Here is a 17,378-nt window from a genome sequence, read left to right on the forward strand (position 1 = left end):
GGCGGCCGAGAACCAAAACAATGCAGCGGATGCAGAGGAGGAAGAGGCGAGGTGGGCGGGGCCCTTCCCTGGCTCTGCACCTCCAAGCCACGCCCCCTCATTGACCACGCCCCTTTCGCTCGCTCACAAAAACAAGGCTAGCTGAAGATGCACATCAAAGCTTACAGCTCTTGTGAGCTCCAACATCAGCAGAAGTCAGGCAAGGTGTGCACGCTGTGCCTTAAGGGGTGTGTTTGTGTGTGCGATGTTCTGGTTTTCTTATCTATATCCAATCATGTTCTGCCCCCCACCATGAGAACTTTTGTTATTATTATTTAAGCAACTAATCAGGGCCATCTTAAGCATATCCGGCGCTGTGGTGCAAAGATCCCACCGGCGGCGCCCCCCGCCATTTCCCAGAGTTGTTGACCTTTTTAAGGGGGGGACCCCAAAGTTGTTGACCTTTTGTAGGAAAGGCTCCCCAGAGTTGTTGACCTGAAATTGGGAATTCCACAGATTTCACTACAGGGAAGGAGAGGCAAGATCTGGGGGTGAGGGGAACCTACAACCCTTCCTTTACTGGATGAAAAGAGAGAGAGAAAGTGGGACAGAGGAAAGCAGAAAGGAGAGGGCATTTATATATATATATATATATATATATATATATATATATATATATATATAAATTAGTTTTTTAACATACCATTTTCAACAGTAATTAAACATACTTTTACATCTTATTCAATTTTTTTGACTTCCATCAGTCCTGTCTGAAAATTTTCCAATCTAATCTCTTAGTATGCATTTCTTATCTTCCCTATTACATTTCAAACTCATAACCAATATCTCTATCTTTTTCTACTTTGTAACGCTTTGTATATTTCTCCTTACAAAACTTCTTGTAGTCCCACTAGCGTAATTTGTTGATTACAGTTGCTCTTCAAATAATTCATATACTTCTTCCAATCTTCTGTAAATCTCTGGTCCCGCAGGTTTCGAATCCTTCCTGTCATTTGAAAAGAGAGGGCATTTAACCCACCGACGGAGAGGAGAGGAGGGTGGTGGTCAGGAAGCTAGAAATAGCGTCACTCCTCCCGCCCATGCAGGTTTCGTGGCCAAGAAAGAAGGACAGCAGGAGGGGTTTTTTTAACACAAACACACACGCCAACCCCGGTTGCTCCCTGATCCCCTCAAAGTGAGTGGGTGTGGTGGGACAGCAGCAGATTGTCCTCGCCCACAACCACACATGCAGCGTACGGGCAGCGGCGTAGCGTGGGTTGTCAGCACCCGGGGCAAGGCAAGTAATTTGCGCCCCCTAACCCGGGGCAAGGCACCGCACGCCTGGCACCCACCCCCTCCACAGTGGGCGGCGACCCAGCGGCTCGGATCGGATTCGCACAGCCAGCACTGCAGTGAGAAAGAGTGAGTGAGCCAGGTAGGGGCAGAGAGCTGCGAGTGCGAGCGCGCCCCCCCCCAGATGTTGCGCCCGGTGCGGCCGGCCCCCCCTGCACCCCCACGCTACGCCACTGCGTACGGGGTGTGCATGTGCAGCCCACAGCATTTCGCAGCGCTACATAAGGGAGAAATAAAAATGCACTTGGGCACGGCTCACTGGGAAGCCGCCGCACTGAAAAGGAAGAGACGGGGTCCTCGCTTGCTGGTGGGGAGCTCTGACAGGGAGCTGCTGAGAGAGACTCCAGCATCCCCTTCGAAACCATTCCCCCCGCCTCTTTGGGGCTCCCCTCCCATGCTCCTGCCATGCACAGGAGGCTTGGGAAGCAAGCTGGACACCGGGGCATGCAGGGAAAGGGGAGGCCACCGGCAAAGCTGCGCAGCTCCCCCACTCGCTGGGTCGCCCCTGAGATGTCTGTGCCGTGGCACAACGCGCCACTAAGCCCTATGGGAAAGACGGCTCTGCAACTAATGTGGAAATGTAGAGAACTGAGTTTAAGGCTGGAAAAATGACAACGTGAACTCAAAAAGGACAAATTGGCTCACCCTTAAGAACCAAGCAACACCCGCATTTAGAGCACAGTGGCCCTTGATTCTCTCACCGCTGCTGTTTTGTTGTTCTTGTCCTTCTGTTTAGCTAATACAGTGGTACCTCGGGTTAAGAACTTAATTTGTTCTTAACCTGAAACTGTTCTTAACCTGAGATACCACTTTAGCTAATGAGGCCTCCCCCGCCGCTGTGCGATTTCTGTTCTCATCCTGAGGTAAAGTTCTTAACCAAAGGTACTATTTCTGGGTTATTGGAGTCTGTAACCTGAAACATCTGTAACCTGAAATGTCTGTAACCCAAGGTACCAGTATAAAACTAAATTTAAAGGGTTTTTTTTAAAAAAAAAATTATACAGAGAAAGGGAGCGCCACTTCCCTCTTTCTTGAGACAGGGGTCTGACGCTTATGTTAAGGAAGTAAGAAAGGGATTGTGAGAAACCTTAGTTCACTCTCTCAACTCCTCAGTGGGGGCGGGGAAGGACAGAGTTGTTTATCCGTTAAAAGGAGGGAGGAGAAGGAACATAACAGAAACCAAAAGGAGCTATTGCCTCTCCCCAATTCATTATTAAAAATAGATGTGGCGAGCACAATAAAGGCAAGGCTTAATCCATTGTTATCCTCAGTGGGGCTCTTGTATGCCCCAGAGCTTGCCCTCCCTTGAAGTAAAAGCAGGAGAGTAAACACCTTGGCAGTAACAGGAATCAGAAAACGAAACCAAGGCTGTCCTTTCGCCCAGGGAGAGGCAGCCATGGCAGCAGGAACCCCTGAGAAGCAGCTTCGCGAAGAAGTGACTTGCTCCATCTGCCTGGACTACTTCGAAGACCCAGTGACTACAAACTGCGGGCACAATTTCTGCCGAGCCTGCCTGAGAGACGGGCTGGAGAAGAACCTTTTTTGCCCTCAGTGCAGAGCAGCCTTGAAGCCACGGCAATTCAAGCCCAACAGGAAACTGGCAAACATGGTCGAAATAATCAGGAAAATGGAGGAGGGGAAAAACGCTAAGCTGTGTAAGGGGGACCAGGAACCCTGCAAGCTCTTCTGCAAGGATGACCAGGTCCTCATATGCGTGATCTGCAACCTATCTAAGGAGCACCGAGATCATCACGTCGTCCCTTTGCAGGAGGCTGCCCAGGAGTATAAGGTAGGGAATTCCCACTGTTTGGGGGTCCAGATGGACAGAGCAGGAGGAGACACAATAGATGAGTCTGAAATGGTACATGGTGTGGAGAGCACTGCTGTTCTTTTGTTTAAGCCAGCGCTAGGCAGAAGGTGGGACGCGGGTGGCGCTGTGGGTTAAACCACAGAGCCTAGGACTTGCCGATCGGAAGGTTGGCAGTTCGAATCCCCGCAACGGGGTGAGCTCCCGTTGCTCAGTCCCTGCTCCTGCCAACCTAGCAGTTCGAAAGCACACCAGTGCAAGTAGATAAATAGGTACGGCTCCGGCGGGAAGGTAAACGGCGTTTCCGTGCGCTGCTCTGGTTCGACAGAAGCGGCTTAGTCATGCTGGCCACATGACCCGGAAGCTGTATGCTGGCTCCCTCGGCCAATAAAGCGTGAGCGCCGCAACCCCAGAGTCGGCCACAACTGGACCTAATGGTCAGGGGTCCCTTTACCTTTACAGGCAGAAGGTAGTTTGGGATCTGCTGGTGGAACTGTAGGTGATTTGCAATAGGTTGGAAAGGCCTCTTGATTCCCAAATGTTTAATAATAATAGCACAATTGTAGTTAAGTGGCATATAAAGTGTTTAAGTGTTTAAATAAACGAAAGACCTACAATCTAAGTATGCAAAATAGAGGTGGGGGCATGTAGTGAATCACAAGAGGATTGTGTCGGTGGTGGTGTTGTCGTTGTCGTTGCCCCAGCAGTGAACACCAGGAAGCTTTGAAATTAAGAGCTGGGCCTCATCTACAGTCCATCGGATCAGACTTGGCTTTATAAGGAACTCAGTTGGGGGAAACTGGACTGGCTGACTAAGCAAAAGTCTTTTTTTTTCTGTTTGTGCAGGGGAAAATCGAGGCCCAGATCCAAGCCCTGGAGAAAAAGAGAGAAAACATTTTGCACCGGGAACAGGCTGAAGATGAGAAGAAGCAGAAATATTTAGTAGGTGTTTGTTCCTCCAGCTCCAGTACTGGGGATGAACATTTTAGAAGTCGAACGGACTTCTGGAACAGATTCCGTTCAACTTCCAAGGGAAGACTGTACTACAAATTTCACACAAGCTCATTCTTGTCATTGTAGACACATGCAAAGCAGATGCTCCCCCAGACATTTCCAAATGACTGAATTATTCAAAATGCAATTTAAAACAAGCAATTTAAACTATCCTCAATGCACATTTTGAACCGACATAGCCAGTGGCAGAGAACGGGCAGTGCGGTGCAGGCGGTCTGCCCCAGGTGTCATCCCTGAGGGGGGGTGACAAAATCCCCCCTGGGTGGATCACCGCCACGCCAATAGGGATGCCCATAGGGACAGGACAGGACATGCGGTGCCAGTAGAGACAGGGTGCACCATGGGGCCTCAGCTGATCTACAACTGGGGGGAGGCAGTGGGTGGACAGTGGCTGTGCCGTGCAGTCCCATCCTGTCCCCCGTGCGCACCACGTCCCTATGGGCAGTTCGCCTTGCCCCTGTGGGCAGTTTGCACCACCCCTATGGGCAGTTTGCCGCCCCAGGTGCCCAAGAGGCTTCCTCCGCCGCTGGACGTAGCAGGCTGTTGAGGTATAAGGTGCCCAGAAAACCTTTTAAGAGAATACATGGGTACGGGTCTTGTGGAGACCGTCAGTACTTGCCAGAGGAAGGGAAGCATCATGATGTCAAAACGATCAACAATTACCTGACATTCAGAAGACATCTTAAGGTAGCCCTGTTCAGGGAAGTTTTTAATGTGTGATTTTAGTGTATTTTTGGTTTCTATGGAAGCCACCCAGAGTGGCTGGGGAAACCCAGCCAAATGGGCGGGGTACAAATAATAAATTATTATTATTATTATTATTATTATTATTATTATTACTACTACTACTACTACTACTATGTGCCAAATTACAGTGGTACCTCGGGTTACATACGCTTCAGGTTACAGACTCTGCTAACCCAGAAATATTGCTTCACGTTAAGAACTTTGCTTCAGGATTAGAACAGAAATTGTGCTCCGGTGGCACGGCAGCAGTGGGAGGCCCCATTAGCTAAAGGTTAAGAACGGACCTCCAGAACGAATTAAGTACTTAACCCGAGGTACCACTGTAATTCGTTGCTACAGGCACACACTGTTGCTTAATTTGGAGGGGTTGTATGTCCTCCCCCACATCCCCCTAAAAATCTGCTCTGGAAGTTCCCCTATCCTCCTGGAGCAGATTTGAGGTTGCCTGGGGGTTGTAGAAAAGGAAAGGGGAATTCTGTTGTGTGAACAGAAGTGTGTTGTCCAAGTGGGACAGCAGCGTCGGATACAACCCAGTCTCCTATTCCCCTGTTTGCCACCTTTCCTTATGTCTCTTTTCCCCCTTGCCGCTCTAGTCACAGGTGGGAGTGGAGAAACTCAATATCAGGTGTGTTTTCAAGCAAATGCAGAAGTTCCTTAAGGAAAACGAGCGCCGTTGGCTGGCCCAGCTAGGAGATCTGGAGAGAGAGGTTGAGAAGACATGGAAAGAAAATGTTGCCAGCCTCTCCGATGAGTCTTTCCGCATCAACACGCTTATCAGCGACATGGAGAGGAAGAGGCAGCAGCCAGACAGCAAATTCTTGCAGGTGAGACCGCTAACTCAGAAATAGTACCTTGCATTTCCGCTAACTCAGAAATAGTACCTTGGGTTAAGAACTTTGCTTCAGGATGAGAACAGAAATTGTGCTCCGGCGGCGCGGCAGGAGGCTCCATTAGCTAAAGTGGTGCTTCAGGTTAAGAACAGTTTCAGGTTAAGAACAGACCTCCGGAATGAATTAAGTACTTAACCTGAGGTACCACTGTACAGTCATACCTTGGATTACAGCCGCATCAGGTTGCATTTTTTTGGGTTACGGACCGCCGAAACCCAGAAGTACCGGAACAGGTTAGTTCCGGGTTTCGGCGGTCGCACATGCGCAGAAGCGCCGAATTTCAACCCGTGCATGTGCAGATGCGCAGGCGCAGGTTAGGAACGCTGTGGGTTACGAAAATGCCTTCCACACAGATCATGTTCACAACCCGAGCATCCACTGTATAAGAATTATTAAATAAGTCTGAAACAAGGCAACTGACACAGCCATCCTTCAAAATTTGCACTTCTCTTAATTTTGCCACACAACAATGGAAAAACACTGCAAAACACTGTACAAAAATGCCTATAATAAGGTAAAAATGCATACGCCCATGAAAACAGCATCAAAATGCATTATATTAAGGGAAATGGATGTACAAAAATGTGTATATTTGAGGGGGGAATGCTTAGAAAAATGCACATTATTAGGAGACTGATGAATTTCCGTGAAGGACTTCCATCGCAAATAGTTTTGGAAACATCAAGAACTGCATTTAGGGCTGCAAAAACCAGAAGCTGCAGGAAAGTGGAATTAACAGATGCTCCTGTCCCAACCTGAGACCCATTTCTCTCTTTCTTTCAGGACATAAAAAATACCCTGAGCAGGTATGTGACTCTTTCTGTGTCCGCTTGCTGTTCTTTCTGGTTTTGATGGTCTCTTGCAGCAAAAGCAACAAATGATATTGCGGCACCTTTAAAGACAAATGGATTTATTACGGCATGTAAGCTTTCGTGGATGACTGTTCCCTTGATCAGATACCTGATGTTGTTACCATGAGTTTCAGGAACACAGCTACAATACATAGTTGGAGAGGGAGGGGCAGTATCGTAAACAGTGAGGTCAAAAGAAAGTGAAGGTTTTGAGCAGTGGACTCCTCTCTCTCTCTCTCTCTCTCTCTCTCTCGCTTTCACTTTGTCTCACTCTCTAACACTCACTCACCAATTACGGCGGTACATTCTGGAAGACCGTTTGAGTTCTGAAACGTTCAAAAACCGAAAACAGTCGAAAATTAGGCTTCAGGATCTTGCACACAGCAGAAGCTGCGTGGCATATTCAACTTCTGAGGCGTGTTTGGAAACCGAAGCATTTGCTTCCGGGTTTACGGCGTTCATAAACCGAAATGTTCGACAATGGAGACATTCGAAAACCGAGGTATTGCTGAAGGAACCTTGTCACAAGTAAATAAAATATCCGGTCTGCCGCTTCATGCTACAATGGGATAAGGGAATCTGCGGTTCTTCTGGTGCTGCTGAACTTACAGCTCCCATCATGCCTGACCATTGCCCATGCTGGCTGGGGCTGATGGGAGCTGTAGTCTAACAATATCTGTAGGGTCATGGATTCCCCAGCCTTGTGATTCAGGCCTGCAGGAGGACACAGTGCTTTCAAACCATTCTTTTAACTGGCTCTCAACTTCTTTCCAGGTGTCAGGAGGGGCAACTGAGGCAGGTGGTGGAGCTTTCTCCAGGGCCTGAGGAAGGACTCAGAAGTTACTCTCATAAAAGACTGGTTCTCAAAAAGGTCATGGAAGAAATTGAAGGTATTGGGGGACAGCTCCAGGAGGCGGGCGGGTTTTCCAGATTGGGTGCATGCAAAGCGAGGGGCTGGCTTTCTCTGCAATGTCCCAGGTGTCTGACAAGTGAGGCTGTGTCACACCTCTTCCCGTTTCCTAAAATGGGGCTCAGGGTGTCTTCCGTAAAAGGATCCTCTTCCTCAAAGGCCACCTCTGCACCATACATTTGAAGCACTGTTATTAGATCACTTTAAGTCATGGCTTCCCACCCCACCCCCAGGAATCCTGGGAATGGTACCTTGTCAAGAGTGCAGAGACATCTTCACAAAAATACAATTCTGGGAGTGGTTTAACAATCAAATCCTTCTGAGAACTGTAGCTCTGTAAGAGGAATGAGGGTCTCCCAGAGTTTGGAGACCCACAGACTAGACCACATTATACTGGCTTATCAGGGATGCCAATTTGAATAAAATATTGTGGGGCCCAGGTAAGCCCCGCCCCACTGATCACATGACACAGTGCACACACACCATTTGAATGGGAATGCCCATCAACTTTGTGGGGGCCCGGCCCCCTCAAATATTTCATTGTGGGGGCCGAAACCCTCACAGCCCCTAGGAGTTAGATCCTACGCGGCTTATTATTGACTCCATCTAATATATGGTTTCTAAACTTGCATCTGTGCTTATTAAACTGCACGGGAGTAGCCAGTTTGGTGCTTTCTAGATGTCACCAGTCTCAACTAACATAGTCAATGATCGTAGTCCAAATAGCCCCAGAAGGACCAGAGGTTCCCCATCCCTCCTTGGGAAGAGACTCCCCCCAACCAGTCTCAACTCTTTGTGGATGATTATGTGTTGGACTACAGCAGGGGTAGCTAATGCAGTTCCCTCCAGGTCCTGTGGAGAGACTCCTGCTCATGTCAGCCCTAGCCAAGCTGGAGTCCAACATGTTAGAATTCTTGCTCCATGATTGCAGTGATGGGATTTTTGTCTATCACATGACGGTATATGTTTTGTCTCCACAGAGTGGGAAGTGACAGGAACAGGATGTTTGTGTTACTGTATTCCATGAAGTGGGACTATTGTCCTTTGTTCTTTTTCTTTTTGCTGTCTGATGCTAGAGAGAGAGGGAGCCACGCTGCAGTGCTCCGTGTGTATTTATATGTAAATAAAGTAGATTAGCCAAAATGCTAACCTGTTACGCATGATGTGCAAACTCAGCAGATCCCTAAGTGTGACGGTGTCAGTTAGCATTGGTCGCTGTGATGTTCGGGCTGAAGAAAGCTTTTGAAGCTCCCGAACGAAAGACCAGGAGGGAGAGAACATGCCAGTTGGGCATGGTTCTACTCAAGTGTAGGCTGAGCTCCTGACACAGCAACATCTGGAGAACCCCAGCTACCTCTGGACTAGAGCATTTATCCTGGTGGAGATGGAAATGGAGGGGGTGGAATCTATTGCCTGGCAACTTAAGTATCCATTAATGCAGTCACCCACTTCTTAAGCAGGAACAGAGTGCAACAGCTCTCTCCTGATCTGCAATTCACTGGTGACTGGTATTCACAGCCATGCTGCCTCTGACAGTAGAGGGAGAATATAGCCATGGAGCCAGTGTGGTGTAGTGGTTAAGAGCAGTAGACTCGTAATCTGGTGAACCGGGTTCGCTTCCCTGCTCCTCCACATGCAGCTGCTGGGTGACCTTGGGCCAGTCACACTTCTCTGAAGTCTCTCAGCCCCACTCACCTCACAGAGTGTTTGTTGTGGGGGAGGAAGGGAAAGGAGAATGTGAGCCGCTTTGAGACTCCTTTGGGTAGTGATAACGCGGGATATCAAATCCAAACTCTTCTTCTTCTTCTCCTTTGATTCTTCCTCTCCATCAAGTTGCTTCCCTTTACTCCTAAAACAGTTTTCAAATCTAAAAAAGAAGAAGCATAGATTTGTTCACTAGTGTTGTTTAAATGCTGGTTGTACGAAGTTATTCTGTGATTGACTCATGTTGCTGTGTGCCTCACCTGAAGTAAATTTGTCCTCCTTTCCTTCCCATAACAGAGTCTTTGAAAGAAGCACTGAGCAAAGGTAATTTTGTGGTATTTTTATGGGAAGCAAAACTCTGGTGAGGGGAGACGATGGGAGGAGTCCCTCATTTAAAAATGAGAGATGGGGAGAGGAAGGCGTTTGCATTGCACCAGGTGAAAGGTGGGGAGGAAATGATGCAGTTTTGGGTTTTGGCGAGGTTTCCTGGAGGACTCCTAAGGAAAGGAGAGAGGAGGCTGAGGGAACCCTCCACAAGGGAGGGTGTTCAGAAAAGGGTAAGAGGCTGCCAGCTCTGCAGGCAAGAGGCGGAAAAGCTGGGCTCCTGAGCCACACAGGGAAGCTGCAGAAAGAATGTACAGTGGTACCTCGGGTTAAGAACTTAATTCATTCTGGCGGTCTGCTCTTAACCTGAAACAGCTCTTAACCTGAGGTACCACTTTAGCTAATGGGGCCTCCTGCTGCCGCTGCGCTGCCAGCACACAATTTCTGTTCTCATCCTGAGGTAAAGTTCTTAACCCGAGGTACTATTTCTGGGTTAGCTGAGTCTGTAACCTGAAGCGTCTGTAACTTGAAGCCTCTGTAACCCAAGGTACCACTGTAGTTGCTCAAGGCAGCCGTGGACTCCAAAAGGTCGAAAACCTCTGGTGTAGACAGTACTAAATCAGACTGCAGGGGGTTAGACTACATGCCCTTTGGGGTCCCTTCCAATTCTGCGATTCTGTGATTCGAACAGTCAGCCTTGTTATATGGCTTCCTAGGTTTCTAATTAAAATGCTCATCTCAGTATTCTGTGAGTGTTTCTTTCGTCGTTCTTTTTTTTTCATGAACTGACATACTTGCTATATGTATTATTATCTCGCTTTACGTTTCTCCACATTTTATTTCCCAAAAACAGAACCGGCAAATGAAACGATGAACAAAGGTAAATATTAGCAGGGAAATGTAGGAGATGGGGGAACTCTTGATGGGTGATGAAGGCTTAAATATCTATAATGAGGTTGCATCTGGCAGGTGGTTCCACACACCTTTCTTTCAGAAATGTCAAAGAACCTGACTGATAGAGGCAGACCAGAGTAGCGGCTCACAGAGATTGCAGATGTGGATTGATTATTATTATTATTATTATTATTATTATTATTATTATTAAATGCCTATATTGACGTTCCTTCCAATGGAACCCAGGAAGGCAAACACCAAAGTAAAATTAAACACTAACCACCACCACCAAATTAAAAATAAAATAAAAACTTTTTTAAAAAAAATAATAACATGGAAAAAAAAACATTTTTGATGTCAAGATCAGTTAAAACATTTTTAAAAATTGCCAGCACCCAGTCATTGCTCTTCTGCTTTAAATTGCCAATATAATCACAGTTCTTCCAGACTTAATAGATTCCAAACAACTTTCTGCAACCCTGTCAGCAGAATCTTCTCTTTCCATCTCCGGATGTTGTGAAGAGGGAAGTTTTCAATGGGACCATAATGTGAGGGGCAGTATCAAATTCTCCCTCCCCCTTTACTGCACTCTCAGCTATGATTCATCCTCCTCAGTCGCAATTGATGGGGTGGGGAGAAACTGGCTCAGCTGTGATGCTATTGAAAAGGGAAGGGTTAGAGTGATAGAGCTGATTTATAGGGAGGAGAGACAGACCATAGAAGCCCCATAAAAAAGTGAGTTAACTAAGGGCTTATCCACATTTACCTTTTGCCCCATGCTTCCTAGGCACAGGTTGTGCACTTAAAAGCTCTGTGTCCCAGTATTTGTTTGTTTTGCCCTAGCGCTTTCCTCGCAAAAACCTGCTCTTTAGTGCTTAATCAGAGCAAACATCAATTCAAGTTTTCCCGCAGATTGCCATTTGCTCTGATTGAGCTTTAAAGAGCAGGTATTTGTGGGAAAATCTCTGGGGATGAAGAAAGGGTGCCTGGAAAAAGTGGGGTGGGGAGGCAAGTGTGGACAAGCCCTCAGTGTGGCTGTTCTGCTTTAAATTTCCAGTGTGGAAGCTGAGCAAGGGTGTGAGCTGACCCCGTGATGTCCTCTGTTTTTTGTTGGTTGTTATGGGCATGCATTTTTGTGCTTTTATATTGTGAACCACCCTGTTATCTTCAGACGAAGGGTATAAGAATCAGCGAGAATGCTGATTGCTAAAAATTGGAAGGGAGAGAAAACACCTACGAAGGAGGAATGGCAAATTAAATTATGTGAATACTTAGAAGTAGCAAAAATGACAAAGGTAATCAGGAACCAATCAAACCAAAAGAATTTACAGAGTAAAGTGCAAGTACTTTCCCGGCGGGAAGGTAAACGGCATTTCTGTGCGCTGCTCTGATTCGCCAGAAGCGGCTTAGTCCTGGTGGCCATGTGACCCGGAAGCTGTACGCCAGCTCCCTCGGCCAATAAAGCGAGGTGAGCGCCACAACCCCAGAGTCGTCCGCGACTGAACCTAACGGTCAGGGGTCCCTTTACCTTTACCTTTACTTTTCTCAAAGTAGATAACAATAGATAATTATGTAAGATCAATGAATTAAAAGAAGAAAAAGGACACAGTTAAAAAGTAAAGAAGAAGTAAGGAGCCGCAATGAGGTGGAGGGAAGTCACTCTTAAAGATTTTAAGACTTAATGTGGCAGTATTATTTGATGTTGACTTATTTTGGTTTTTTGTGTGTAGCTTATTACGTCTTGAATAACGGATGGAGTAACTGTACTAATAATCAAACTCAGTAAAGAATATATCCAGAATATCCAGAATCTTTGGGCGAAGGGTTTTCCATGGGGAGGGAGTGGGCCAAGCGGAAAACTGCTTGGACCCACGCTTTCTAGGTACGGGAACAGCAGAAGTGTGGGCGAGCCCCAAAAGGAGGGGGGAAAGGAACAAGTTCAGCAGCAGGCAGGGGAAGAGGAGGAAATGAGAAACAGTTTCTACCCAAATGCAATTTTAGTTTTAAAGGCAGTGTAAGGAGTCTCTATGGGAGTATATTGTATTTAAAAATGGGGTATCAGAGTTTTTAGGGGGCTAACCAGGTTGGGATAGCTGGGATAGCAGCCTTGGTGGGTTTTGAATGTTTTATTTTTCAATTTTGTGGTTTTGTATGGGACAATGACAATAAATATTATTGTATCATATCGTATAATAATAATAATAATAATAATTTATTATTTATACCCTGCCCATCTGGCTGGGTCCCCCCAGCCACTCTGGGTGGCTTCCAACAAAACACTAAAATACAATAACCTATTAAACATTAAAAGCTTCCCTAAACAGGGCTGCCTTTAGATGTCTTCTAAAAGTTTGATAGTTATTTTTCTCTTTGACATCTGATGGGAGGGTGTTCCACAGGGCGGGTGCCACTACCAAGAATGCCCTCTGCCTGGTTCCCTGTAACCTGGCTTCTCGCAGCAAGGGAACCACCAGAAGGCCCTTGGAGCCGAACCTCAGTGTCTGGGCTGAACGATGGGGGTGGAGACGCTCCTTCAGGTATACTGGGCCGAGGCCGTTTAGGGCTTTAAAGGTCAGCACCAACACTTTGAATTGTGCTCGGAAACATACTGGGAGCCAGTGTAGGTCTTTCAAGACCGGTGTTATATGGTCTTGGCGGCCGCTCCCAGTCACTAGTCTAGCTGCCGCATTCTGGATTAATTTCGTTTCCGGGTCACCTTCAAAGGTAGCCCCACATAGAGCGCATTGCAGTAGTCCAAGCAGGAGATAACTAGAGCATGCACCACTCTGGTGAGACAGTCTGCGGGCAGGTAGGGTCTCAGCCTGCGTACCAGATGGATCTAGTAAACAGCTGCCCTGGACACAGGGTATTGTATGGTATCGTAGATGGCTCTGGGGAGGCCCTGGTCACTCGGCAGCCACTGAGCTCAACATTTTCTTTCCTCTCTTTTTTTAACGCCGCTCACCTTCTTTCCTTTCTCTCTCTTTCCCCCTTCAGTGAACGTGATTCTGGATCCCGACACGGCACACCCTTTCCTGGTTCTCTCAGAGGACCTGACCAGCGTGAGATGGGAAGATGGATATCGGGGCCTGCCTGAGAACCCCGGGAGATTTGACAGGGAATTCTGTGTGCTGGGCTGCGAGAGATTCACGTCGGGAAGACACTGGTGGGAGGTGGAGGTGGAAGAGGAAGAAGGGGCAATGTGGGCCTTAGGGGTGGCGCGAGTTTCCCTCAGGAGGAAGGGGTGTTTCAGCTTCAGTCCGAAGGAAGGCATCTGGGCTGTGGGGAAGAGACCGCACGGCCCGCCTTGGCCTTGCCAGCTGTTTGCTTTAACTTCCCCTGAGTGGACTCCTTTGGCCTTGAGCCACGAGCCCAGGAAGATCCGGGTGTCCCTGGACTATGAAGGGGGCCAGCTCCACTTTTTTGATGCCGATTCAGATGGCTTGATCTTTGCTTTCCCTTCAGCCTCCTTCTCCGGGGAGAGGATCCTGCCCTTTTTCCAGGTGGTCTCAGGGGTCACAATGAATTGCTGAATCTTGAGGAGAATCCTCATATACACCACACACAACACCATTAATGGAGGCCCTTTCGACTCCAAGAATTTAGGTGGGGAATCTGAGGCCCCTCCAGATGCTCCCATCATCCCTCATGCTGGCTAGGGGCTGGTGGGAATGATGACCAACATCTGCAGGGCCACAGGTTCCCCACCTCAGATCTATGCTGAAATATACTCGGAGTCGAGAGTGGATTTCATGCTCTTTATTCAGCTCATAGTGGTGAGGAGGAATGGAAGTTCCCCTAGAATGTCTGCTTTATATACATTATTTACACAATGGGCCCCACGTGATTGGCTAATTCTGGGATTCTCCTGTAGGCCAACCAGGTTGTGGATTCACTTCCACCTGGAGCTGGGTTGGGTGGCTCCTGTGGACCAATCAGAGTGCTGCATTCTGAATCCTATTGTTCTAGGACCGATCAGACTGCTGCATTCTGGATCCTATTCAACTCAGTACATAACATATGCTTTTCTCAGAGCCAAGCAAGAGGCTAGAGTCTGGGCCCCTCAGGGCAACACATTTATCAAGCATTCGCCCTCATTTGCTTACATAGAGGTTTGGCTTTATCTAGTCTTTCCCGAATATTCCTTCTGCTTTGCTGGTGTGGCAGTTACACGAGGACAGACAGATGTTTGTTCTGCATTCATCCACATCCTGGTTGGATGGGGAACAAAACTCCTTCATTGATTATTCGGATAAACACTTTAGTCTTAACCGATTGCATATTTGCTGTATTTTTTGTCTTTAAACCTTTCACAAGTCACTTTGTGGCTCTTTCATTTCAAAAGGTGATGGATAAATAAATAAATCTCCTTATTTGCTTTCAGAGTGTATGCGTGCCTCCCTGTTATTAAGTTAGCCCGCACTTTTTAATGCATTTCTTATATACTTTCGAAACTGCAGGAAGTCTGAAGGGAAGTTTTCTTTCTGCAGTTCTCTTACTGCACATAACTGTGGCATTGTGGGAAGTCTTGCTTCTTTTCTCTTGCATTCTGGGAAGTCTCGCTTCTGTTTCTGCACACACTGTTCCGAACACACCAAGCCAAACACACCTAGACATTCTCTCATTCTTCAGTTCATTTCAAGTTCATGAACAAAACAATATGGTCTGTTCTTAATGCATAGCTGACCACATCTACGGAACTTCATTATTATATTCTTTCATGTTATGATCAATCATTAGTAATTGTTTTAGTCATGTTATATTAATCTTTAATTATAATTTAATTAGGAGGATTCATGCCTGTCTAGTTCCAGCCCCATTTCTCATCCTTTGATCTATCAATGATAAATAGTCATATGTAATTCCCGCCTTGTACCTATGTTAACCAATCAGCAACAAGATGCTTTGTGTTTGTATCAACCAATCAGCCACAAGCACACCTGTGGCAATGTTTGTAATATTCAATAAAAGAGAGTTCCCGGGGCTTGCCCCGGGGAAACGCCTCTCATATGACACCTACCACTCGTCTGTCATGATTTCAACCCAACAGAAGTCAGATTCTTTTTTTCATTAAGTGGGTTTGTTGAGTTGGGATGGGTGACCAGCTCCACTTTAAATGCTCACACCTTTAAATCAGGGGTAGGCAGCCTTCTCAATCCAGCCCTCAGACGGTCCAGGAATCAGTGTGTTTTTACATGAGTAGAATGTGTCCTTTTATTTAGAATGCATCTCTGGATTATTTGCGGGACCTGCCTGGTGTTTTTACATGAGCAGAATGTGTGTTTTTATTTAAAATTCATCTCTGGGTTATTTGTGGGGCACAGGGATTCATTCACATTTTTTTCCAAAATATAGTCTGGCCCACCACATGATCTGAGGGACGGTGGACCGGCCTATGGCAGAAAAAGGTTGCTGACCCTTGCTTTAAATGTTAAAACCTAAGTTTCTGGTGCAAACTTGCCACAAAATATGTAGTGACTGTCTGGAGGCGATTTTAGCCACTTCTGGGTATTTATTCATTTTATTTATTTCATAAAAATTATACCCCATGTGATTCTTTAAAAAGAGATCTTAGAATGGTTTACAAAAAGAATAAAACATAAAATATTGGTAAACACAGTTAAAAGCAGCAATTTAAAGAAACAAGATAAGGAAACAAGATAAATAAAGAATTGTGTAAACTAATCATGGACAAAGTAACAATTTCCTTCTAACTTTATCCAGCCCATCTAGTTGTAAAACAATTCTGAAAACAAGTTTCCTAACATGTTCTAACTTCTATGTAACTTAGCATCCTAATATTTTGAAATAGAATGCACACTGCATAAACATAAATAAATTAAAAATACTTTCCAGCTATCAACAGGTTAGAAGATAGGAACAAAACAAGAGGGCAAGAAAAACATACATTTAAAGAAGATTGGAAAACATTTATTGAGTATATGGGAAATAACTCTGTACAGCTGAAAACACTGGCAGCATTAAGATAAATTCAACAGAGTAAATAATTCTTGATGGATGTAAAAGTGGAAAATTGATTTGAATGGTTATAGTAAAATATGCAGGGATTTGGATATGTAAAATGAACCATGGAAAGAAAAGAAGGGAAGACACTGGATATTTTGAAGTTTGTAAAATGTTTATTTGAAATTATAAAGCAGAAAATTTAATAAAAGTTATTATATAAAAGAAGAAGACGATACGGACAAAGCTAGAATTAATGGGCTGTATGCCTTTCATTGCCTCTGGCTCCATCATGTTACTTGGAACCTTGCGCTATTAATCTATAGTGTTTGATTTTTGTATGGTAATTTGTTCTAATATGTTTAGTTCTGGCTATTCCATTTTACTTTTGTTTTAAGAACATAAGAAGAGGCTGCTGGATCAGGCAAATTGCCCATCTAGTCCAGCATCCTACAGTAGTAGTAGTAATAATAATAAATTTATTATTTATACCCCGCCCATCTGGCTGGCTTCCAACAGAATACTAAAATATATTGATTCATCCTGTATTAAAAGCTTCCCTAAACAGCGCTGCCTTCAGTTGTCTTCTAAAAGTCCGATAGTTGTTTATTTCCTTGACATCTGAAGGGAGGGCGTTCCACAGGGAGGGTGCCACCACTGAGAAGGCCTTCTGCCTGGTTCCCTGTAATCTCACTTCTCTCAGTGAGGGAACCGTCAGAAGGCCCTTGGCACTGGACCTCAGTGTCCAGGCAGAATGATGGGGGTGGAGACGCTCCTTCGGGTATACTGGGCCGAGGCTGTTTAGGACTTTAAAGGTCAGCACCAACACTTTGAATTGTGCTCAGAAAATTATAAAGTTCTCTCATGCTGCCTCTTGAGTCCTTTTCCTCTAAAAAGTCCCAAACGTTGCAGCCTTTCTTATTTTATTTATTTATTACACC

General features: G+C 46.0%; 1 protein-coding gene across 1 annotated transcript; it reads left to right on the forward strand.

Moving 5' to 3' along the window:
* Nucleotides 1-2,411: 2,411 nt before the first annotated feature.
* LOC308469799 (E3 ubiquitin-protein ligase TRIM7-like) lies at nucleotides 2,412-15,492 on the forward strand. Its single transcript, XM_080992760.1, has 8 exons — nucleotides 2,412-3,121; nucleotides 3,986-4,081; nucleotides 5,494-5,724; nucleotides 6,574-6,596; nucleotides 7,416-7,531; nucleotides 9,553-9,579; nucleotides 10,433-10,459; nucleotides 13,471-15,492. The coding sequence occupies exons 1-8, from the start codon at nucleotides 2,729-2,731 to the stop codon at nucleotides 14,004-14,006; spliced, it is 1,449 nt and encodes a 482-aa protein (XP_080848886.1). The 5' UTR covers nucleotides 2,412-2,728; the 3' UTR covers nucleotides 14,007-15,492.
* The last annotated feature ends 1,886 nt before the right edge of the window (nucleotides 15,493-17,378 follow it).

Source organism: Podarcis pityusensis (genome assembly GCF_964106645.2).
Source record: "Podarcis pityusensis genome assembly, chromosome: 2".
Taxonomy (NCBI): Eukaryota; Metazoa; Chordata; class Lepidosauria; order Squamata; family Lacertidae; genus Podarcis; species Podarcis pityusensis.